We start from the raw sequence: 26,809 nt of genomic DNA, 5'->3' as shown, positions 1-26,809 counted from the left end.
ATGATTGAATGAACCCAGAAAATGGATTGATCCAGCAACCAAGTTAAGTATGTCATGCAAATTCAACACATCAGTCTGTATTGGTTTAGGATGTTTTCCCTCCATCAATTCAGAGATATGGAAAAGGATGCAGGGAGAGACCAAATGAATTAAAAAGAGGGAGAAAAGACGTCAGCCTTATTTTAAGCTTACGTAGTTATTTATAGTTTATAGTTCAGAAGTATTTCCCAAATTTATACCAAAATTAAAGACTAATTTAATTATTTTTATTTTTCGTAAGTTCTTTGGAAGTTAGGTCTCAAAATTTACAGTGTGTTTTGAACCGTGATAGATATTAGGGCGAGTTTTTAGGAATGCTCCACAAACATTTATAATATGAAAGTGTGGAATTTGCACTGTGTGCTGAGTTTTTATGTGAATAATTAAGAATGCCACTTGAATTCTAACTGCATCCTGATGACCAAAATGTAGAAGTTGGTGGACCTAGATGCAATACTTAAACAACTCACAGTTCAAGGTGTTCTGTGTATACATGTTTCCATTTTTATTGCATGACATGGAATTTTTTTTACATCAGAATTTTGAATTGGGTATTAAAGTCATCCTCTAATTATACATAAAAGACACACAGGATTTCTGGAATGCAACCTTTCAAAATTTTGCCCACTTAGCTGAAGGCTTTCTAGCTGGCTTACAGTAGGTCAGTAACGATAAAACAAGAAGCTAGTAAACTTGTCATTAATGAATTTTTTTCCTGTCTATTTAACCATGCAGGGTTGGAGGAGATGCAGAAAATATCAGAATATTATAGGAAAATGTGTTCCCCTCATTTTCAACAAATCAAATGTTAAGACAAGATAAACAGAAGCAAATAAGTACATTACTTATTTTAGAAACTGAGAAATGAAGGAAAGTATTCTAGGATATTTAATTCCATGGGTTGTCAACCTTACAAAGGTTTATTAGAGAATATTTTCCATGAATTTATTTTTCTGTCCAGTTTAAACTGGGACTGTTTCCAACATACCCTTTTGAATATAGCTCTGAAGAAAAGTACATCCAAACTTTCCTTTGTAAATGGTTATTTGCAGTCTTGAATCAACTAAATTTTCTCTTCCATGTCCTGTGCTTTCCCCTATGCCTTTACTATTGGTTTCTTCATCTTTTATGTACATACTACTAAGGGGGGGGGGAAATCAAACATCTTATTGCTTGAGCACATCAGGTTACCACCTATGTATAAGGAATACTTTAAAAATAAGTACTATAATTCCTTCATTGAAAACAGTGCAACCAAGAAAGAAATGAGCTTCTGCATCCACACATTTTCATGGACAAAATAGCAATTTTGACCCTTCGTTGGTCCTGGGCTAAGCATTATATGACAGACTTCCTCATACTTCAAGGCTTAACTTTATTCCTTGATTTGCTTTGGCTACATAATTCTTCAACCCAACTTGGCAAGATAAGAATCTTTACATTAGACAAGAGGCAGAGGCATCCACAGAATTCAGTGACTTTAGTGACTTAACAAAATAAGTTTCAAGCCCCACCTCTTATGCAAATCCATGCAACATCACAACACATTTGCAGAAAAGATGGCATTTGCCTTACTTTCTATTCTTACTGGCAAGAATTCATTGTCATAAGAGCTATGAAATCATTGAGCACATATAACTTCAAAAAAAGATTTGAACCTTGACTCAAGCACAGCATTTCTTGGCTTCCACCCAGGCTTATATTTTTTTGCCTCCAAAAGAGGCACCAGGTCTTATTTTTGGAGAATGTCTTACCTGCTTACCTTAGAACTGCCACAGCCAGGCCTCCCGGCACTGACACCCTTGTGCTGCTGCTCAACTTCTTCTGTGGCCTCTTGCATCTGATTGCGGCTAGACGCCACATGGTACATTGCGCCTGTGCCACCACTCATGGTAGGAGGCTGTGTGGCACATTGTGCCAGTGCCACTGCTCGTGGCAGGAGTCTCTGGGGCACATTGCTCCAGTATTGCCACTCACACATGCCACAGCACAACACACCACACGGCTTCTTGCTGTGAGTGGTGTCATGCGCCACATGGCGTCCTGCCACAATCGGCAGCACTGGCGTGATGCACCATGATCAGCAGCACTGGCACGATGTGCCACATGGCATCTGGTTGCGAGCAGGGGCACCAGTGTGATGCACCACATGGTGTCTGGCCACAAGCGACCACAAGCGGCCACAAAAGATGTCGGGCAGCAGTGCGACAGATGTTGGGGTGTGGGAGGCCTGGCTGTGGCAGTCCTAAGGTAAGCGGGTGAGGGGCGCGTGGACCCCCCCAGCTTGATTTTTACCCCTACACCTCACCATACCTCATACAACCAGATGGTGGGACGGGGTGGGCAGGGTCTCTACTAGCGCTTATTTTTGGGGTAGGGCTTATATTAGGTGCACACATAAAAATCAAACTAGGGCTTATTTTCAAGATAGGTCTTCTTTTCAGGAAACACGGTAATAAAAGTTGGCATGTCCTTTTTCAGACTTCTATTCAAGCCAAAAAAAAGAGAGATGTCACTGTTTTTATAAGATTGACTCATTAAAGTAACTAACTTATTAGATAGTATGCTTCAAAGGGAAATAGATATACTAATTTATGTTAATTGATTAAGTCATATGAGGACTAATATATACTAGCTGTGAAGAATAATACGAACCAAGCTTATTCTCGCCTATTTTAGTCCTGACTGGCTATGAATTTATAATAATAATAATAAAGTTGGAAGGGACCTTGGAGGTCATCGAGTCCAACCCCCTGCTCAGGCAGGAAACCCTACACCATTTCGGACAGATGGCTGTCCAGTCCCTTCTTAAAAACTTCCAGTGTTGGAACATTCACCGCTTCTGGAGGCAGGTTATTCCATTGGTTAATTGTTCTAACTGTCAGGAATTTTCTCCTCAGTTCTTAGCTTCTCTCCTTGATTAGTTTCCATCTGTTGCTTCTTGTCTTACCTTCAGACGCTTTGGAAAATAGTTTGACTCCCTCTTCTTTGTTGTAGCCCCTGAGATATTGGAACACTGCTATCATGTCCCTCCTTGTCCTTCTCTTCATTAAACTAGACATACCCAATTCTCGCAACTGCTCCTCATATGTTTTAGCCTCCAGTCCCCTAATCATCTTTGTTGCTCTTCTCTGTACTCTTTCTAGAGTCTCAGCATCTTTTGGTGAGCTATCATAAAGTAATGGTTTGTAGGAATACAATTTATAAAATGCTTTTAACAGTTATGGAAAATATAATATAATTTATTATAATATGAATTATTTTTTCAGCATAGCCACAGCAGAAAGGCATTTCTACAGGATGTGGTGAAATAGCCACCAAACAGGTTTGCATTATTATCTTTCTTATACTGCACATTGTACTAAATTTCACACCTAAATGTGGTAAATGTATATGCATACACGCTTGTTCTCAGGACATTTCCCAGATGCTTATTATTTCCCCCTTTACGTCAATTTAGTGTAACATCTGCCACAAGGAGGCAATTTTGTAGTCTATATAAAACAAAGAGCTCCATCAGAATCAGCAGCCTGCTTCTTGCAAAGCCACAAAACAGTGGTTTTGCTGGTAGCTGCAAGAACATCTCAAAAATCAGGAAGCTGATGATTTATGCCTGCAGCAGATATAGTTTATGGCTTTCTTGTAACAAGGTTCTTTATCAATGATCTCATCATGGATGAGAGGGTAGTTCTGACAGATATTACTGAACTCTGGATGGACATGTCACATATATGTCTTTACGTGGCTCATAGAAATATACTTATCTCGGTTTGTGGCATCAGCCTTGACCACAGGGCAGGAAGTGAGGTGGATTGATGGCTATTGTTATCTGGGTCTCTCTTGTGGCTTTTAGAGACACTGTTTTGCAGAGAACACTATGTGAGATCCTGTTTATGAAGTTGGGCTTTAGAAGACAAATGGTAATGCTGCTATGTTCCTCCCTACTGCATAGTAACATTGCTACTTAGATGTTCAGTGGGTGATTGGATTGATAGTGGAGCTTCCTAGATTTATGAAACTGGAAGACTTCGATCTGTCTCCTCTAAATACAGAGTTTGAAGTGGCTCAGGAGTTCATGGTCATCAAGTCCCAAAGTATGGTATATGTTTATGGGTCACACATTGGATCTGTTTTTGTTTGTTTGTTTGTTTGTTTGAGGTTAGGGGTAATGTGATCTTGGAGAGGATATGATTTTGTTTGTTTCTTGTCATGGACAGATCACTCTTAGATTGCTTTGGCTCTTGTCATCTCAGTTCTGCCTGCAGGTACCTAAGGTCAATTTGATTAGAACTCTGCAGATGCCTGGTGGACAAAAGATGGCTAAAGAGACTAGTGTAAGTGTGGTTCGTGTAAGTTATATGATTACATCATGGTTGACAGTGGTAAATACTGTATATGTTGAAGAGAGACTCATTTCTCTTCAATACACAACTCTAAAAATGCTTGGAGAAAGCCATTGTTCAACCTTCTTGTATTTTCAATGAGTGTGTGCAAATTGTCTTACTGTCACATGTAATGGATGATGAAATTCCACACTGATGTAACTATGGAAACTTTTTTGCCATCTAATTAAGTAACACTTGGCAGCTTTAGTTTATATAAGACTTAAGCAATTAAAGAGTTTAAGATAGGTACAATACGATGTAATAGTGGTTACCTTATTGGACAGCTTTCAAAGGAGGTAGATGTAGGGTCAAAGTAATTCATGTAGAGCATGGGTGTCAAACTTGATTACGTCACATGACGTATCGTGACATCACAATATTTTTTGCTTTTGAAGAGCTGGGATGGGCATGGCCTACGCATGATGTATCCGGTCTACAGTCTGTCGCCCCTGATGTGGAGAAACTCTTATTGGTGATTACTGTTCATTATTGCTATATAAAGAGATGAAACCCTAGAAAAGAAAATAATGAAGAAAAATGGAAAATATTTTAAATTTGGTTTTTCTGCCCCCCCCCCCAAACAAACCAGAGATGAGGGCAGGAAATATTATTTCTCCTAAATTGTGCTATTTGTTTCAGAATTACTGCAACATTTTTACAGCAATTATTCCTGCAAAGGACTTGATTTGCACGCAACTGATGCAAAATGGAATAGGTTGATTATTAATTAGTGCAGTAGTTGCTGACTATCTACCAGAAACAATTTTAAATATTGCTGTTAACATTTTAAACCCTGAACAGTTTAGGGCTTATCTGAATGACTGTTTTATTAGCTAGAAAGATGTACAGACATTTTAGAGGCCTTTTCAAAGATTTCTTTGTTGCTAGAATACACATGTTTTAGACATATCTGGATAACAGGAAATAGAATCCTTCATATTTTTGTAGTCCAGATATAATACACTTAAGTGGTAAGAGCTAAAGTATCAGGCTGGTAAAAACAAGAATTTATAGCTGTAAAATGGAATAAAAACATCAGTAGTAGACCTAAGTAACAAAAAATAAAGATCTAGTATATTTGTGTTTAGCAGAACCAGCTTTTGGTGTAATACTTAAAGCACCAGGCTAGAAACCTGGAGACCATAATTCTAGTCCTGCTTTAGGCACAAAGTTAGTTGGGTGACTTTGGATCAGATGTTCTCACTCAACCCTAGAATGGAGGCAATGGTAAACCAATTTACCAATTTACCTTGAATTTTTGCCAAGAAAACTGCAGGGGTTTGCCTAGGCAGTCACCAAAGTTGACACTGCCTTGAAGGCACAAACAAATATATTTATGTAGCAGAAGATGATGGAAAAGATATGCTGAGCCAATTTTCTGGGAGAATAGGGCAGCAAGTATTGCCCTTCGCTGCAAGGAGAGTATTGCATAGATGATAGATAGATAGATAGATAGATAGATAGATAGATAGATAGATAGATAGATAGATAGATAGATTATATTAATATAAGAGGGTAGACTTGATTTTAATATAAGAAAATAGATTTTTTTTTCCTAAATAATGTAATAGAATAGAGTTGCAGACTTAGTTTTTATTTTCAGGTATCTTATTTTTCACAAGTAAATTTCATACATGCAGACTAGGTATTTTCCAGGTATAGATGTTGGGTTTCTAAGTCATACAAACAATATTGGCTCCATTGTACTTGGGATTAGAGCCATGATTTATGTGTTTTGATTCCTATCGATTATCTTTTTGCCTTTCCAAAAGGAATTCTGGGTTTGTTCTTTCTCTGAAACTACACTTTCTAATTTAACTGCTTATATATATTACTTATAATTTAGAAAAGGGTATTGGCCAGAACTCCATGTTCAGAATAATCTATCAGGCTCTCTGATGAATCTCACCAACGGGGTGCGATCCAGCCCACTGGTGAAAAGAAGTAAACTTCCACTTAGTTTCATTTTTCCATTAAGAATAAAGCTGCAATTTAGGAATCCATACTTGATCTCCAAATCCTGGTCAATCATATCCTTCTCTGCCATAAATAAACATTTGTGTCAAATCTACAAACCAAAATTTTAGAGCACTGAAGGAGAACAACACCATTATTTTAAAGCATTAGTGGATTTTTTAGCTCTTGGGGTTATGCCTTGGACTCAATAAAACAAAGATTGAAAACAAGCTTTGAAGTGGACTAGTGGTCTTTGTTTCTAATTAACAAGAATAAATCATTAGGAAACAACTACCGGCAGTCTTTAATTGCAAAAAGGTTGCACCATGAAAAGATTATGCGATACCAAAGCACTAGTCTATAGTTAATTATTGGCTATAATAATAGGGAGCAGTAGAAATTATAATCCAGTATATTTAAAGAACATGAGGTTGTAAAAGGCTTTTTCATTGTAACGCACTGCTATCCTGCAACATTTTTGGACCCAGTGCCTTCCAGGTAAGCTATAAAATATAAACTATTATATTTATTTCTTAATCATTAGAGGTGCTTTTATGCTTAACCAATTTGATGCTAAGTGACTAGTATTTATCAGGTACAAGTACCCCTTCTCTCTGCATGCTACATTCAGTACTGGAGGGCCAGAGGCTGTCCTGTGGTGTAGCACCAGTGATTATGCTGACAATTTTCTAGGATCAGGCCATGATAATTCTTTATAAAGCCATTTTATACGGCCATTTCTTCTTTTCTCTTGAAAAGAATTTGGAGATTTTGGACAAAAGCTGAGCATCTGCGTAAGAAAGAGTTTGATTTTCACAGTAATAGCTGGAAAGAAATCCTGACCCATCTTCAGGTTGTTTGTCCTCCAGTGGTGACAAGTGCCAGGCCTCATAAATGGGACAGGTGGTGACTTTTTAAAATCAGTCATTTTTTAATTCATGCTGACTTTCCTACCCAGTCCTCCAATTGAAAAGTTGTTCCAGCCTAGCAAAGAAAAAATCAGAAAATGACATACGTAAATGCTGGAGACCTTTTTCAGCACTGCAGCTGGCCTTTTCATTTTGAATGGGTTTAATGCAATCAAATGCCTATTTACACTAAATTGTTCTTCAACTTTTGCTGCAATTCAGACATTTGTGTCTTTGAAAAGTCTCCAGCTGTAAATATGGATCCTGCCCCACACCTTGATGCCTGGAATAAATATGTGTTTCTCGCATCTGCGAGAACTAAATAAGATGTTTTTTGACAAGTAATACCCTGAAAAAGCCAGACTGTGTTATATTTTTGGTTTTGGACTACAGCCAGTGCAGACCTGCAAAGTCTGCCTGTTTGACATGTTTATAGATCCATGGTGTCACCCTGGTTTTAGACACGCTTCCAGCAACTCAAGTAACACATTGGTGGGGTTTTTTTTTAAATTAATTTACAAATGACCTTCCATTATAATTTTTAAAACATCAGATTGAAGGCATACTAGAGAACATAGCAGACTGACATGTCTTGAAAACACAGCAGACTAACATGATTTAAAAAGACAATGCTTCCTTTCTGATTTTCTATCAGAAAGATGCTGTAGTTTGAACACAACCACAAAGTCCTGATTTTAAGAATAATTGTGGTACACATAGATGGATGCCACATTTAATTTAATTTAATTTACAGCATTCCTGTGCTCTGTAATGATGAGTTTTTTGGGGGGCATCTTAAACAGTAAACTGTTAAAATTCAGTATCATTACAGATAATCCTCAAATTGGAACCCTTCATTTAGCGACTGTGTGAAGTTACAATGGCACTGAAAGAAGTCCCTTATGTCTTGTCCTCCTACTTACAACCTGTGCAGCATCCCCATGGTCACATGATCAAAATTTGGACTCTTGGCAACTGGCATGTATTTACAAGGGGTCACGTGATCACCTTCTCAGCCAGCTGCTGACAAGAAAAGTCTATGGGGAAAGCCAGATTCACTTAACCAGAGTGTGATTCATTTAACAACTGTTTCACTTAACAAGCACCTTGCTTAGAATAATAACTTCATTGTCACTTTGAATGTACACTAATCGGCACACATTAAAATGAAATTTCATTGCATACAGCTCTCAAAGGGTCACCACTTCCAATATACACTACATAAATATGACAAAAATAAATAAACAAATACAGAATTATCCATATACCCACGTATACTATATGGCACAGAGAAACAACACAATATGGAAATAGCAAGGGAAATTCTGGGTCCCAGCGGTGGTCGTCAAACAAGGGCTACCTTTATTCCATAAATAACTGATTAAGCCATTAATTAGCTATTAATTATTAATGAATTAATTAAGTGATTAAACTGGAGAAGAGTTTGGTGTTGTGGTTAAAGCAACAGGCTAGAAAGCTGGAGACTGAATTCAAGTCCTGGCTTAGCCATAAAAGCCAGCTGGGTGACTTTGAGCCAGTCATCCTGTCTTAGCCCAACTCACCCCGCAGAGTTGCTGTTGTGAGGAAAATAGGAAGAGGAAGAAGTATTGATATGTTCACTGCCTTGAATTTTCTGTAAAAATAATAAAGGCAGGATACAAATAAAAGGCAAATAGAAACCCTTTTTATGTGGTTTATAGGGCCAACCAAACAAATCTCGGAGGAGTTTTCCATAACTGGGATGCTGTTTCCGAGAAAGTTCTCCTTCTCTCTTGACAGCAAACTGCACACACTGGCGGGACTTCAAGCAGGGTGTTTTCAGATATTCACTTTGCTGAGCAAGTTGTGCTTAGCAGTCATACATGTGGCCTTGGGAAGTAGACAGTGCAGCACAGATGCTGCTAGGTAAAAATGATTAATACGGAAGCTTTCAACATGGTCCTTTTGACGCAACTTTTTAAATTCTGAAGATCCTGCCTGAGGTTAACAGCACTGTTAATATACCTTGAACCAGTTTCATGTCAAGAAGGAAGATTTAGAATTGCAAAAGTTGGAATATAACATTTCAAATAGAAGAAGCTACATAATAAATACCCAAAGGTTGATGTTTAATAATTTTGATAGCAAATAAGTTAGATGATGATAATATCTTGAGCATGTTAAATATGGATCACTCCACAATTTCTCTGTGAAGGGAAAATCATAATGATAAAAAAAAGTTAATGTCTTAAAAACAAATACCAGCACTCCAAAACTAACAGGATGTTCAAAACTAGTGCTCGAAGGGGAAAACTGTAAAAATAACACAACCCTTCAATCTTCCTAATCCTCTGCAAGATTTTGCAGTCAATTTTGGTCTGCATTTTTGTGTGTGAAGCAATTTGCTTTAATAAAGCAGTACGCTGTGATCTTCCTGCTGATAGAGTCCAGAACTAGGTGTCTTTGGATATATTGTGCTGTATTACTAACCCTGAGGGGTCAGTAGTTTAGACAGCCTAATGAACAAAAGCAGTCTGTCCTCTCCCGGGTACATCTGGTTCACTAGCAACATTTGGTTTTATTTCTGAGACTTGTGTCACATTCAGACATTTTCCATTAAGAAATTTCTTTTGAGATCCCTGGGACATATTTTTAACCTTACCACTATTGTACCCTATTAAATTAATCAAATTAATATTTAATGGACAACTCAACTAAATCTTTGCAAAGTAACATTACGTCATGATTGGGCTTTTGTTTATATCTCTTTGCATTTTGTTCTGTTTGAATAATCAGGCAATTGTATATCTGTTGGATATTCCAGCATGAAGAACTCTGTGTAATTCCTTGATAACCGAATTTTTGATGGCTTGTGGGTACAAAGAGAGACTCCTGCTGTTCATTGGGAATGCAAGGTCATTATATTCTGGCACTGAATTAAATTTACAATAAAGGCAAAACTCTGGATGGAAAGCTCTTAATGACGGGAATGTTTGTCATTTTACTTATGCAGTGGGCAGAAGTTCTCTTGAGGGCCAAGAGTAATGAAAGTTCTAGGCCTTGTAAGAACAGTTTTGTTTTAATAATCCCGGAGGAGTTTGTAACACACTGTCCAGCATGCAGATTAATCTTGCACAAATATCTCTAGCACACAGATATTTCAGACAAAATGCCTATAGCAAAGAGTTTTCAATAAGGAGACTCTTTAGAAGATGGTGATGGTCATAGTTTGTGCTGTCCTTCCAACATGAAGAAAGCAAAAGTGGGCATGAATATAAACTTATAAAATTGGTGTTCAGGATCTGCACAAAATCTGAAATTGATGCAGGTGTTTCTTCTGAGCACATCATAACAAAACCTCAAAATCTATTTTGAAAAAAATAATTGAAACATCCCAATGTGACAGATTTATCTATGACCTGCGGAATAATAAAAGATTTGTTTACGCAACATTGATAGGATTTTATTCACTTATTTTTCAAATTTAGTCCTTAGTATGCATAAGATTTATCAAATAAAAGTAAAACAATAGAAATCTTTTAAAAACAATAACTTATTTAATCATTAATCCATCTTTAAAAGACTGGCTAAAGAAGAGTTGCCAAAACTTTGGCTAAAGAGGGAAGGTATTAGCTTAGATACTAAAAGCAACACTCAGAAGAATAGATTGTATAGTTCAGGAATGGAGAAGGCCATCTGTTTTGTCTCTACAAATGAACATCTTAATGTAAGGATGTCTTCAGAAGGATCTTTCCTGCTCATGCAGAGTTGTAACAAGATCTAATATATTGGTGGTGGCGATGGTGGCAGTGTTTTTGTCATTGTTAGGATGGAAACTAACACCTTAAATTGTGCTGAGGAGTCAACCCACAAGGCAGATGAAGCATGTTCTAGTTAGCAACCTAATTGCCACATTTTGTATTACTTAAAAGCTTCCTAAAATTGCTGAAGGCTAGCTTGAATGGGTTTCCTTAATTTGCTCATCAGAAAGTTTGAAAGGGAAGTTAAAATCATTGTTCTGCTCCCATTAATCAGCAATAACCAGCTTAGTCAGAAAGCCTATCCGATTTCCATTTATAGTTTCCCACACTGAATGCAGGACTATTTTTTCCCCTCAGTTTTTGCTATCAAACCAAGTGGTTTATGAGTGCTCCTGAGTTGTGCTGTTGCAAATGTGAATCTCAGGGGCAAATAGTGGACCTATGTCCTATAGAACAGAGGACAATCGCCAACATGTAATACATGTTCTGTAAGACAAGAATTTCATCACTGTTGACACGAATAGTTTAAAGAACTTACCATCAGACATTAAACAAAAACTTACTAGTTTTGTTCTTGTTTAACAGGAACAGAACAACAGGATCTTCTTGGTTGCATGAGGTACAACTACAGCTAGTGCCATCTAGTGATTAAACTATGTAATGGATAGGTATTGCCATGCATTGACTGCAAGAAGGAGCTGCTAAAAGTCTATGAAGATTCTCAGTTATCCAGGTGATGGTTGTCCCAAAGGTGCTTTTTCAAAAGGCAACTGGACTTTCTCCTTGAAAGCACTTCAGCTCTGAACTGAATAAGCTTCTTGGATGAGAAGCAAAACGTTTTCAAGGAAAAAAATCAAGAAAGTCCAGTTGCCTTCTGAAAAAGCACCTTTGGGGCAAATGTCTCTAGAGACTCTCAGTCATCCAAGTCATAATCATCTCAAAATGCTTTTTCAAAAGGCAACTGGACTGTTTTTTTCCTTGAGAAAGAAGAACAACAAACATTTTGTTCTTCTTCAAGGAAAAAAAAACCCCAGTCCAGTTGCCTTTTGAAAAAGCACTTTTGAGACCTTTGGGGCAACTTTTGCTAAATGAAAATTATTTCTGAGCAGACATTGGAAACTGATCTTACTGTAGCTACAGAAACAGACATTGCAAAAATTCTGCTTCCAGCTGATTGCAAAAAAACAAAACAAAACTGCAGCAATGTTAAAAGGCCACTAACATGAAAGCAACTTTATGATAAATATTTATCATGATATATGTAGTTAAGATGGCTTCTTATGATTAAATCTATCTACTGTAGCTTCCTAGTATGCTGATTAGATTAAACATTTCATATTCCTAGAGTTTAAAGCAAATGGGACTATGCTGCAAGTGAAAGTAAAATGCTTTTTTTCAAATATCCACCAAATTTTGTGGGTTTTTAAAAGGGAATAATTTAGCTATAATTTCTGCTGATTTCACAATTCATCCTAGATGAAATCATTGTGATTGTCAAATTAAACCATACTAGGACAATGCAAAATACTTAAGTGCTAAGATAGTTCTTGATTTACAACAAATTGGGAGAGGAATCTTGGTGGGTCAGTGAAACAGTTGTTTAATGAGATGTCACATGATCATTTTACTCAGTGACTGCAATTTTGGTAGTCCTGGTTTTGGTTTTGGTCATTAAGTGATCTTGTGGGGCATTAAGCAGACAGAGTCCTAGGTAAGTGAAGGAGGCCCTAGGATGCCCAGTGCAGGCTCTGCACAAATTGGTGTGTGTGTATGTGTGTGTACTACAGTGCAGTATCAAGTTGCAGCCATCCCTGAAAGCTCAAACACCCATCTAAAACATCAGTGCAGTTACCCAGGCCCCAGGAAACTTCACTGCCCACCAAGTCCACCAGAACAATCAAAGCTGCTTAGACCAGGAAGATTCACCACCCAGCCAGCCCATCAGTGCAAGCAAAGCTGCCTTGGTCTGAGAAGATTCACTACCCATCCAGCCCACCAGGTGCCCAGGTTACCTTTGCCTTTTTCTCTAGCTAGTGATAGACATGCACAACCTATGCTAAGCACATCCTTCTTATTAAGGCTTTGTGCCATTCCCCAAGCAGTTTCCATTCTTGTGGTGCTTTAGAAGCTTCCTTAGCAACTTTACTTGCGCTGGTGGGTGAGGCAGACAGTGAGACTTATTGAACCCAGGCAGTTTTACTTGCACTAATGGATTGGGTGGTTGACTGGGATCACGGGGGAGGGAGGAACCGGGTGGAGGGAGTTGCAGTGCCCCTGAGGCTGTAAGTTCAGGCAGGCTGCCAAGAGCTCAAATTTGCACAGTGTGACCATGGGAGCACTGCAACAGCCATAACTTCGGACATAGGTCCCTTCGTTCAGTGCTGTCATAAATGACTGAGAACTACCTCCAAACTCAACGTTTACAAGTGCTTGTCATCCACTTACAGGATTCATATGAAAGGAAGCTTTCACATCAGCAAAGTTTTAGCTAAACAGGATATTTTACTGAGTTTAGAAAGTCTGATTAGGGGAAGGCACTTTACTAGGAACTTTGTGTACTCAATAACTCAGTCTTAGGAATAAAAACATTGAATGATTTAAATGTTGGTTGAAATAGGTTGAACATTTGTGGAGAGGATGATCTTTGAAGTTTATGTTATGGCTGCTCATCAAAACCCATATTTAAGGGCAATTCACATAACAAAATTGGTATTCTAAGGAACCTTGTCATGGGAAATGTGACTCCATGAGAAATGCAGCCCTTCAGAAAAACTTTTAGGAACACAAGTCAGGAAAAAGAAGAGTCTAAATCAATGTTTGTCGAACATGGCAACTTTAAACTTGCTGACTGGAGATTTCTGGAAGTTGAAGTCCACACAGCTTAAAGTTGCCAACTTAGAAAAACATCTAAATTAGTTCCTGAATCCACACAGGGGCTGGGTTCACATACCAACTAATCAGCTAATGATCTAGCAAATATATTGTATGACCTGCAAACCAAGACAATGATAACTTTGCTTTTTTGTGTTGAACATGTTGGGTAAACACTTGTTGTGTCTTAGTGTTTGGCAAATTGATGTTTTTAATATATTAAAAAAGCCTAGAAAATGAGTAAATTCAACAAGGTTAAGAATGTTATTTGAATATGGTTTTCATAATGAATGTCATTCCAAAGCTACTGCATACAAATAGATGTAGTATACACTATATAAGGATTGGGTCAAAACGTCCACAGCAAAGATAGCCATGTACAGAATCATAGTACAGAAAATCAAATTAATAGCTTTGCAGTGGTTGACTCTTCAGTTTGAGAATATTACAGAGCCTTATTCCATCCCTGTAGTCTCAAACTATACAGAACAAGTCTTCTATGACATTCCTTCAGATACTTGAAAGGGCATATCCACAATCATTTTTTTCTTCAAGGAAAAACATACCCACTTTCTTCAGACTTAATTTCTAGCTACCTGATCATCCTGACTATCTTCACCAGTTGGTTCCTCTGAATCTTTCTTAAAATCTAGCTTTCAAAATTGAACACAGTACTCTGATCAATGCAGAACGATTATCTCCCATGATTTGGAAAGTTAACTATGCTTTCACTGACCAGGCTAAAGTTGCACACTGAAGCTTTTTACATGCATTAGTATCAGCCAGGTTATCAGACATTTTATATAACTCTACTTTTTTCTAAGTAAGGGACTTTACATTTGCCTCTGTTAAAGTTCTTTTACTTTCAGCATAATCTGTCAATATAGTTTCCAACTTTGTGCTTCTAAAATATTAGTCATCCCGTCAGTTTTCTGTTTTCTGTCAGCTGCCAATCTGATCATCATTCCCTCCACCTCTTCATTAGTTGATCCTGTTAAGGCAAAAGTAGTTCTTTCTCTTCTGATTTACCATCTGAAGTAGAAAGCTGTCAGCAAACCTGTCATACCTGTGAAATAGTATTTGCCTTTCTACACTACGAGTTTGAGGTCATTCTCTTTATTTTTCTGATTGAGAGCCACCTAGAGTTCAGTATAAGATGGGTGGCTACATAAATGCTTGAAATAAATATATACATACATAAATATTTTGAGTGTACACTATGAAGATCACTGCAGTTCAAAATAATAGTGGACAGGTCTTAGTATTCTTTAGCATTACAGTACAACCTTGTTGATATTTGAAAATGCCATCATAATCCACCCAACTGCCTTTTTCAAGACTGAAGATATCCATTTAAACTAGAGTCAATAGTTTTCCAGAGCTTTCACGGAGTGGTTCAAAAGGCCCTACTTGTTGGTCGGTTGGCTATTTTTTTAGATTAATACTCTGACTTTTCCTCCAAGAGTTCTTCTCAAACTTTTCTCTCAGGAAAATATAACAAAGTAATTCCCCTGGAGTGTTTGCATTCACTCTTGCTAGCTTTTCCTTTGTACAGGAGCAATAATAGCATGTTTCCAATCATCGGGCACAGCCTTTACATTCATTAAACAAACCATACAGCCACTCCTTATACCAACCATTTAGCATTTCTCTAATTATAACATCTACAATTGTAGCCCAACCATTTTTCAACATAATCACAGTTTTTGATGTTTTCTTTTCATCATTTTTATAATGGTGCCATCACCCAGAGATAAAAGTCATTACCCTAAATAGGATCTAGGTTGATTTGTTAAATGACTTAGAAAGAACAGCAGGTTCTATGTCGGAGAATAATTAAAATATGAAGAACAAAATAGCACATCTTCATCCCTTTCGACAATTTATGATCTTGATACTGAATTGCCATCAATATTTGGTGATTTAGTTCCATATGGCCTGCTTATGACATGTGTAATTTGCTTTGCCTCATATACATTTACTCTGTTTTTTTTAAGAAAAAAAACTAGTGCTTTTTCCTCAAGCTGCATTATTTTGCAATTTATATATCAGCAGGGTTTTTGCCTAAAACAACAACAAAAACCGGCATTTCGTGAATTCTACATTTGAAGTTAGCAGTTAACAAAACAATCCTAAATATCAATCTGGCTTGTTAGAGGTGTGGTGTTATGCAGTTAACCACCCATTATGCCCAAGTAATGTCTGTGTACTTAGTGCAGCCAAGATAAGTGGAAGGCTTTTGGGGGAGGGGCAGTCCCCATTCCTGTGGAACACTGGGGGAAGAGGACTGGCAGACCAAGGGCAGGAGACAGCCAGCCCAATAAGAATGTGTGTCAGCTTGTCGGAGAACAGAACAGCGTGAAGCCAGCTTGCCAGATGAGCAGAAGATCAGAGAGAGGGAGGGGGGAGAGAGAGAGGGAGGGAGGGAGAGGGAGAGAGAGAGAGAGAGAACTCATGCACAACAGCCTCTATTTCTTTTTAATTAAACTCTTCAATTACCCCTCCTCCCCATGTCCCAGTGTTTTCTTTTCTCTGGGAAACAGCTCTTTGAGTGTTTAAGGTTGCTGACCCCTGATCTAGGCCCTCTTCTGTACACAAATACTGTGGCTGAAAGTAATGCCTGGGGAAGATATATTCCCACAGAGCTACATGCAGGAGTATCATTGGCTGCTGGGACAAACATCCCGCTCTACTTGAGACACTTTTGTACTTTATCTGCCATAGCTGGCTTCTCTCTACGAGCCTCAATATAGGCAAGGATATTAGAAGAAAACTGGCAATTGTACAAACAATTCAGAAGGTTTTTATTAACACGGTAACAATGGAAACAAGTGAATTAAAATACCATTGAAAAATGAAATCTGTGTGTGTTACGGTGGGTCTATGTTCAGGGGATGGGAAAAGGAAGAAAGGAAGGAAATCACTTAAATTAATTTGTTATACTCCATATACACACGATGCAAATATTAATTTACATTGAACTGGGTGGCTCCCATAATCATATGTAGCCAGGCAGGCAATCACAAGAAAATATCTAGTCTAGTTTTGATGACATCATATTTTTTAATGAGGTATTACAAAGTTAGACTGGGATGTTTCTCTATGACTTTTACTTTGCTAGATTAAGTGAATGTCTAACAGGAAGGAAGATTTATGAGTTGGATCTTGCAGCCTGCAGTGGCAAGCCAGAAACTACTATATTGAAGTCACCACCATTTTCTGATTAAAATGAGGAAGCATGATTGTATAATAAAATTCAAACTTTTTGTTAAGCAAAGCATGGCCTTATAGCTTAACAGCATGCTGTCAGCATAAAAATGTTCATCCCTAAAAACATGTTTATTCCCAGAAATGTATTTTTTTATAACATTACCTCCTGAAGGATCACTTTAAGAAACTTAGATAATGTAGCAATTCTTTTCTCATCATAGTTGACTCATTTGTCTTTTTATAACTGCTGTGATTCTTCTCCTGGATTCATCGAGAGACGTTCTCCTTTGAGGTGACTGCAATGTAGGTAGAGCAGGCAAGCTAACACTGAAGCTGTTTTGGTTCCTACCACACACTACTGCTTTAGTGGTTCTTGAAATCTCAGATGTTATCCTTTTTGAAGCTTTTGAGCACCTTTGACTATTGATCAAAGTGGAGCAGGAAGTTGAAGTGCCCTGACCGAGGGAACACTGTGTCAAGGGAAAGTTTCCACCAAGTTTTTTTAGTTCCATGACTTGTTCTTTAGCTTGAACCAAAGCCTCAGTAAGCTCATAGCGTTCCTCACACTCCCTGCGTACAGTGTCCTGGAGAAGGGCATTCTATGAGGATAAAGAAAGACATATTTCATAAAACATTACTGAGATGACAACAAAAGATATATAAATATTGGGTGTTTTTTAGCATCTCAAAACATAGTGTACTCAGAACAGCGTGTGCAGACAACACATTATGTACTGAAATGCTTACAGCCATACCACAGATAACCAGCATATCCATGTGACAATTATTCTTATTAGCTACTGTGTTTTTCATCATGGGTGTGGTAAAATGTGCATGTGCAGCATGAAGGAATAATTCTCTATTTTTGAAAATAGATTCATTGGATGATCTAATTTTGGTTTCTTTTTCTATGTTTCTATTCCAATCTCTTCTAAGACTGCTTTGCTTTTTTTAATTTCATAAACATACATACAATTTGTCTCTCAAATTGCCTGTTTTATTTTCAACAGTTTTCCGCAACAAAGTTTCTCAAAGATAGCTTTTCCGAGCTGATTCTTGCCAGACTGCTGGACTTCCATTCCCAACTCCATGTCAGAGGTAAATTACTGCAGTGGAAGTCTAATATATGTAGAAGGCACCAGTTTGGGAAATTGGATTAAGTGAAAAAAGCTAAATTGTTATAGGAAATTACTCATAATTTCATTCATAAAATATTTTTTCTTGACTCATGGTGCTCAACTCAACAGAAAACATACTTTGCCTTTCTCACTAAAATGATATCTTGCTTTTCCATGATGGACATTAGCTTTAATGATTAGCTAACTATGAAAATGCTTCAGAGATTGAATTCATTTAGGAATAATGACTTTGCTTCCCAAGAAAACCACAGTGACCAGAAATGTCTTTAGCACTGTGCTTACTTCAAGCCTTAGAATGGAAAATTGGAAAGATAAATCAAGGCATCCTCATTGTAGCAGGCCTTCCGGGCAGAAGCCTAGTCCAAATTTGAATGCACCCACTAAAACTATTAAATCTGCCACTGAAATATTAATCATTTTAATTAAAAGTCCAAGTTATCTGTGCACACTACTTTAAAGGATTTAAATGCTTTTTGCATTTTAGAATGATTTTAAAAAAATGAACCAAGGGCAATTGTGAAGGCTCAAAACTAATATGAACCCGATTTCACTAAAGATTAATCCAAAAGAAACCTTATTAAGTAAGACATGACATCATTTCTCTTTTTTCAATCAAAGTAAATAAAGTCATATCCAATATAAAGGGGTAGGTAGCATAGTGGGATATATAGATTGACTATATGACTATATGCATTCAATATAAAGATTACAATAATGAATGTATCAATAACAGCTTAAAAACTGAACTACATCCACTGACAGAAAATAATGTCCATATTCCAATCATTTCTATTCATCTATATGCACAGCTTACTGTCAAAAAGATATAATAAGGCATGATTTTTATGACAAGTGCATCTATTTTAAGATGCAATTCAATTAGGAAAACTTTGGAAAGGATATTCCATAGGCAGATAGCTAATTAGATTTTTCTATCCTGCCTCTTGAATCAGAGGGATATATCATGAGAAATCTATAATTAGATTTGCTTTCCCCCTTTCCTTCCACCCCCAATGTCAAAAAAATGCCTGAGGGCCTAGCCAGCCTTGAGTAACTAAAGTATAACTCCTAATGTTTCAAAAATTTAGACCAGATTTCCAAATATTCTGAACGTAATTCCTTCTACTGAAAGGAATTCAGCATAACAGTTAAAAAACAAATCAACAAAGCCAGGAGACTGTTCTCATTCTGTCCGGCCAGTTTTCAGAAAGCAGTGTTCTAGAAATATGTTATGGCTCTGAGGTTTGAGTTTTGCTGTTGAAGAACAGGACTGTTTTCTCCACTACAGAATTTTCCATGAAGAAGCAACTACTATATTTTAAGCGGACAGTATAAAAATAATGACCAACAAAGGAACAAGTACATGCATTAATTTTTAATAATTTTAACCACTCAGATGCAAATCCTCCTTGCACTTCTTTTCCATAAAAAAAATATGTTTCACTTCCTCTTTTACATCTTTAAAAAAGTTACATTCTTATATTTTTTATTTTTCTTGATTTTTTTTCTTTTAAACTCTTTTGACTTGATTTCTCAAATGCCTTTTGGCTAAATATACTACTATTCTATTGCAACTCTATTTTTTCAGTTTTTTTCCTTTTGTCTTCATGCTCACTATAGGGTAATTAATGGAACAAATTCAGTATGTTGCTTTGAAAATTTTAAATACTTTAAGATTTATCCTAAATTAACATGATGAGAAAGCTATTTTATTATATTACACAAACAACTTGACAGGAGTGGCATTGTGTGCACTTTTCCCATTCCTAACTTTATATTCAAATCAATTGCCTGCCTGCCTCTCTTTCCAAGCAGAAATCCCATTTATGGAAAAGAGAATAAAGAGAAAGTCCTATACATACAGTACATATTTATAGAAAATGGGTTCTATGCAGAGAAATTAATTTGTTTATCACAATTCTCTTCCATGCCTTGATGAGAATGGCTTGCTTTAGACTTAATAATCTTAGATCTAGAATTGGTTTATATAGCAGGTACTAAACCATGTGTTGATATCCTTGTTCATAATGGGAAAGAGAGAACAACTGAAATGGTATTTGGTCTTATATTTTCATTCCTTGTCTAAATATCCATCATTTGTTAGTTTAGGATTTTTGTATCTCAAACAAACCAAAATATAAAAATGGATATCGTATAATGAACCAGGTCTGACCTTTGGTTGAGTTCATACCTCCTCTTGAACTTGATTCATTGTCTGAATCAATTGTTTTTGTTCCTCAGTTAGTTTTTCCAGTTCACAGGTCTTCTTTTTAATTTCTTCTTTCATCTCTTCTGTCACTGAATTATGAATGCTCTGTTCTTCCTTCAGCTGGAACTCAAGCTCAGTTATTTGTCTTTTGAGGCTTTGCCATTCTTTTTCCCCCTCGTGATCTTTCTCATTAACCCTCCTCTCTGCTTCATGGAGTTTCTTTTCAAGTGTCTCCATTTCAACCTTCAGTTTATTAGTAGCATTACATATCAATAGAGGTATCTGAAAACAAATTTGACATTAAATCCTTGTCAGAGAATTTTGACAAACATACATTGGTTAAGTAGATTTAAATAGTTTTAAGTGATTTTGGAAGAACAAACATAAGGAAACATCATACCATTCCATGTAAGACTTAAAAAGAGCTTGTACCGTAGAATGATATGAATATTAAAAAGTACCCTATAGTAGTGGAATTCTTAGAGGACACAAGATTTGGGAGTGATTAAAAACATTAAACTTGAATACATAAATGAAATAAATATAGTAAATCTTTATTTTCAAATGAAGAACTGCATAGGTCTTCTTAAACACACAACAAAGAGAGAACTTTTATAACTTTTATAAATAAGTATCTTGGACGACTCTTAAAGGATTAAAGCAAATCTTGATCCATATTGAGATTTTAGAGTACGGAATAAATATAACTGTTACGTTGTTTCATGGGGTTCTTGGTCCTACAAAATATCTCTGAAGGACTCAAGAAATATCAGTAAGGAAAACTCCTTGTAATATCACAATTTTGTAAAGGGGATAAGTACTCAGATATTGGAGTTATACAGGTAGTCCTCAATTTTCATTTAGTGACTATTTGAAATTACAACAGCACTGAAGAAAGTGACTTTTCACACTTACGACCGTTTTAGCACCCCATGGTAACGTGATCAAAATTCAGATGCTTGGCAACTTACTCATATTTATGATGATTGCCGTGTTCTGGGATCATGTGATCACCTGTTGTGATCTTCTGACAAGCAAAATGAATGGGGAAGCCAGATTCACTTAACAATCATGTTGCTAACTTAATAACTGCAGTGATTCATTTAAGAACTGTAGCAAGAAAGGTCGTAAAGTAGGGCAAAATTCACTCAACAAGTGTTTTGCTTAGCAACAGAAATTTTGGGCTCAATTGTGGTCATATGTTGAAGACTACCTGTATTACTGTTCATACAGTTGAATTCTGATTGTATAAATACGTGCATTTTGAACAGTTGTGACTAAAACATGAGACCATTTGCTCACTTCAACAAGAATGGCTGATTTTGTAGATTGCTTATTAATATCAGTACTAAATAATTAACATCTAAAAAGAAATGGGACAACTCTGTGACCCTTTGTCCTATGACATAAAGTGTGAAATTAAATTATTCTTGAGGCTAAGCATTAACAAATAGCTTGTTTTCAGTTGCTTAAACCTTTGTATGTAGCAGCTCATACTGATCTTTCTGATATTTTGCAATTAATTCCTGATGCTTTTGTTTCTCAATATCTAGTTCTATTCTGGCTTCTTCTTTCAGTCTAGCAATCTCTTCTTTGTGACTGGTGTGCTCTTTCACTCTATCAGTTTCAACCTAGAAAGCAAACATTTGGAAATCAGTTAAGACTCTGTTCAATTTACATACGCACAATGTTCAATAGACATAGTGTACAATGTTATTTGTGGAAATAATGGGACTTAAGTTGGTCAAGATATACAGCCTGATCCTTATATCTACAATGTTAATAAAAATGTACAAATTACACAAAAGTGTACAGCATTTGATACTAATTACTTTGTAATACAAACCATAACAACAGTACAGAACACAATAAAATTTTGAAAAAGATTTAGAAAAAGAGGATTACCATGAAAAGTGTTTCATTTCTAATCCATGAAACTCTAATCAATATATGTTATATTTAATAAAGGAGAACATTTATAACCCAGGGTTGAAATGAGGGGTCCCTGGTACTCTCTGGGCTTGGTTGTTTTCTTGCAGATAAACTAGGTAACATCATCATGTCATAGTTTATCATAGTCAATGGCACTGATGATGTTGCCTAATTTGGGTAAGGAACATCTGCAAGCAAACCACCAAGCTCAGCAAGCACCAAGGCCCCCTCAAATAAGGTGAGGTCTATGGTGGGGTTCAAATATATGAACAACAGGTTCTCTGTGTGGATGCAGCTTCTGGAAGTCCATTCTGGGCCTGGGCAACAAAAAATTAGCTATCAGTTCTGCCAAAATGGTGCGAACTGGCTGAATCCCACACTGGGTGAGGTCCAAACGCAGCCAGATAATTTGAAGTAAATACATTATATCCAGAATCTAAAATTATTTAACAAACTCATTGGTTTTTATTGTGCATGTTCTTCATTCTTGTTCCCTACTGTAAGAGATTCTAAAACGTGACGTGATTCCTGAAATGGAAACCTGGATGAGACAATCAGCTTTCAGACTACTTTATTGCACTTTTCCAATGGTATCTTAAAAGTTGAATTTCTTCAGTCAACATAAAATAATGATTTCATTAACTTAGCTTTCAATCAAAGTGTCACACCATGGGACATTTTTAAATTTCTGCAAGAATCTCTGAACAATTTAAAAACAGTATAAACATATAACAAATAATATATATGGATATTAATCATTTGCTTTTCTTTCTTCTAAATTTATACACTAGTTACAATTTTGTGAAAAAGCTGTAATAAAATGATAAAAGTAAATGTAAGTTTAGCTAAACATACAAATATATTTAAATAATCACTGTCAATAAATTAAACCTGCATTGCAAAATGACATGGTTCAGTGTACAATTCTGTCAGACTCACACCCAAACATCCACACACAAACCCCTACATAGAAAAAGATAAATGCTGTCTACCTACACACCCCTAAAACATAACATTACAGCTCTACAGTACTGCAATATTTACTAATTCATAAATATAAGGATTTTAAAGATAGTTCAAATGTGAATCCCTATCCAAAAGAAAGAAGTCAAGTGATGCTCCAGTTGGGTTAAATGCTTCCTCCAGTTGTTTATTTTTTGTTATTTTAGAAAATTATAATATTTTTCTTTCACAAGAAAAATCAGCTGCAAACTTGAATAGCTCTAAGATATTCAGAAATAGCTTTAAAATATTAGGGAAATTAATTAAGATTACAATTCTCAATAGCTTCTAGTCTAGTCTCAATAGCTTCTGGCTATACAGCCATTAAATATATACAGTATTTCTTAATAATTGCTGATGGGCAGTTGTTAAGTCTTTATCCCATAAGCACTTAGAACCATGGTAAGAAAATGATACTTTAGGTAACACAATCCATCATAGATCTTACTGTCTGCGGACTGGCACCAGTCCATGGCATGCCAAAAACTGGGCCGTGCAAACAAGCGAAGCCCCATCCATGGGAGGCAGGCAGCACACAAAACCATGCCCCCTCTGGTTCATGGATAAACTCTCTCCACAGAACCGGTCCCTGGTGCCCAAAAGATTGGAGGCTTCTAAGTTAGAACACAATCTCAGTGACTAGATCTGACCTTATAATTTGGGAAATTGGCATCTATTTAATGACACATTTCTTTCTGCTGCATCAGAGTAATGATGTTTTTCTACTCAGGCATCATTTTTAAGTACCTTCATCATCAATCATGACATGTGGCAAAAGTGTTTATTAAGTCTTAAGCACATAGATCATAAAAAGTCCTAAAGTACTCTCAAGCCACTGTCAGCAGTACTGACACAAGTGGAAGCTGATCTCAGAATGAAAATATTTCCCATTAAACTAACACATGAAATCCATGCAATTAATAACCATAATAATGAGCATTCTGAAAAAAATGTCTCAATTATCTTGTCCAAGCTGTCTAGCAATAATTTCTTTCTTCTTTTTTACACAATATGTTTATAATCCAGGGCATTAAATGCATAAACTCCACTTTAAGGAACTTAGTTTTGAAAGAGATTTTTCCCCCTTCCATTTAGGGTACACGTTATTTGATTCTTTTCTCTTTTTTCAAAAAGAACATTTTATTCCCATATAGTGGCACAATGACCCAAGAACAAGACAGCATCATCTCTTTAGTCTGAGGAGAGCATGTCTGGAGCACTTGACATTCAGCACATTTTAATACTTGTCAGCAAATATGTAAGTGTTGTCTCTTATTGCTATTAGTTGGTTACCTATGTTGAATGCCAAGCTGCATAACAGATACCAACTGTGTAAACAGACCAATTCATGATAAAATTATATCCTATCTCTGAGAAACTATGCTGAAAGGAAAAAGTGGGACATCTGAGAACCAAGTATTCATAGCCTGAGGTTTAATGACCAAGCAGAAGTAGAAATACATTCTTAAAGAAGCTAAACCAGGACAAGAAAACAAGAAGTAGGCAAGTGCAGCAAGTACTTTGATTTACACTGTCCACCTGCCTGCCTCTTCAGGGCAACTCCTCCTCCCCCCCTCCCCCAATTCTTTTTGCCTTGCAATTGAGGGACACATCATTGAGATAAAGCCAGTCAGGATTAAGTAGGAATTTGGTAGAAAAGTTTCAAGCGCAGATTGCCTTAGGTCAGTGGTTCTCAACCTGTGGGTCGGGACCCCATTTGGGGTCGAATGACCATTTCACGGGGGTCGCCAAACAAGGCTGTCCGCCATTTTTTCCCCTTTTCTTTGGCCACACCCCTGGCACCCGGTGATGTATAAGTGGTTGGGGGTTACCACAACATGGGGAACTGTATTATGGGGTCGTGGCATTAGAAAGGTTGAGAACCACTGCCTTAGGTGCTAAATCCTTCCCAGCTCATCTTCTCAATGTAAATATGCCTGTGAAGAAACCCACAATAAAATGACTCAGTTTTGCTGCTGAGCAACATCACTGCTAAATAGTTTAACTGAAAAAAAAATGCATTGTATTATGGCACTGGGAAAATGCAGGTTTGTGTTCATTCTCATCCACTGAAATTCACTGGATAGTTGAACTACTAATTCCATCTCAGCTTAATGCACCTCACAGGGTTGTTGTTATAAGGATAAAATGAAGAAAGTTTAGCAGATTAATCTATATTTTAGATCAGGGGTCTTCAAACTTGGCAACTTTAAGGCTTGTGGACTTCAACTTCCAGAATTCCTGGCTGGCTGAGTAATTCTGGGAGTTGAAGTCCACAAGTCTTAAAGTTGCCAGGTTTGGAGATCCCTGTTTTAGATAAAATATATGAAAACTATAGAATGCTGATATCTTCATATTATACAACTAATAAAAATGAAAAGTACTTTATATTGTTTTATGTACATTATTGTTCTGTTTTTATATAAAAAATATTTTTGTTTCAGAATTTTTTTTAATTTTAAATGCTTTTAAAAATGTAAATATCCAGGGGGATTCTGTGAAATAAAATGGAAGGAAGGAAGGAAACTCTTTTATAGTATGTATTAATCTTAACTTTGAGCAAAGAATACAAACATAAAAGTATAATAGAGCAAAAGCTTGGATGCATTGTCTGACAACTAAACAAGTTACAGAAAACAAACAAGTATGATGATAACGGAATACCTAATATTACCTTTTCTTGCCAATTCTTTTCATTTAGCACTTTCTGTCTTAATGTCTCCTGCATCTGTTCTGTTATCTTCTTATGGGAAACCAGTACTGACTCCCTAATTGTACCAAAAAAAAATCATATATAAGATGCATTCTAGCCAATCTAGCCAAAGAAATTATAAAAACAATTCTAAATGAGATTTCTTTTCCAACTTCTAATTCTGCTTGTTTTAAATTTTGTTTTTGCCTCTGTCAGGACAATATTTCCAAAAGAGGTCTTATAGGTATTGAAAATACTGGTACAATTGACACTGACTCTCTTCAGTTCTGGCATTCTTCCAACAGATTTTTGAAACAGTAGATCATATTTATATCTAGAAATCCTCCCAAAATAAAAAATACACCACATCAAAAGGTACCCTAATTATAAAACATCTGAAAGAATTTATAGCATCATGTTATTCCACAAATAACATAAATACAGTAATTATAGTCCTTGACTTACAACAGTTCATTTAAGTGACTGTTCCAAATTTCAACAGCATTGAAAAATGTGACTTATGAGTGTTTTTCACTGTTATGACCTTTGTAGCATCCCTGTGATCATGTGATCAAAATTCAGATGCTTGACAACTGGTTCATATTTATTATGGTTGCTGTGTCCCAAGGTCATGTGATCACTTTTTTCAACCTTCTGAACAAACTCAATAGAAAAGCCAGATTCACTTAAAATCATGTTACTAACTTATCATCTGTAGTGATTCAC

The 26,809-nt window shown here is 36.5% G+C and overlaps 1 protein-coding gene across 8 annotated transcripts in view; it reads right to left on the bottom strand.

The window, feature by feature from the left end:
* LEKR1 (leucine, glutamate and lysine rich 1) overlaps nt 1-26,809 on the bottom strand; it is a 92,796-nt gene that overhangs the window by 21,738 nt on the left and 44,249 nt on the right. For 3 of the 8 annotated variants that reach the window (XR_005555119.1, XR_005555120.1, XR_005555118.1), the window contains exons 10-14: nt 26,066-26,159; nt 21,933-22,088; nt 20,440-20,739; nt 17,273-17,708; nt 4,697-4,936 (exon numbers count right to left, since the gene is read on the bottom strand). Coding sequence is in view for 5 of the 8 variants with exons in the window: in XM_039330615.1 (XP_039186549.1) it covers nt 17,325-17,708; nt 20,440-20,739; nt 21,933-22,088; nt 26,066-26,159 (934 nt within the window). In the remaining 3 variants the exon portion in view is untranslated. Of the gene's footprint in view, nt 1-4,696; nt 4,937-16,687; nt 17,709-20,421; nt 20,740-21,932; nt 22,089-26,065; nt 26,160-26,809 lie in introns of those variants that run through there. The other 5 variants (XM_039330615.1, XM_039330618.1, XM_039330619.1 and 2 more) reach the window with 3 other exon arrangements.

This window comes from Crotalus tigris, unplaced genomic scaffold (assembly GCF_016545835.1).
Source record: "Crotalus tigris isolate CLP2741 ecotype Arizona unplaced genomic scaffold, ASM1654583v1 scf7180000024430.1745191, whole genome shotgun sequence".
Taxonomy (NCBI): domain Eukaryota; kingdom Metazoa; phylum Chordata; class Lepidosauria; order Squamata; family Viperidae; genus Crotalus; species Crotalus tigris.
Note: the sequence above shows the minus strand (reverse complement) of the source record. Positions and strands in the feature narration are given on the sequence as shown.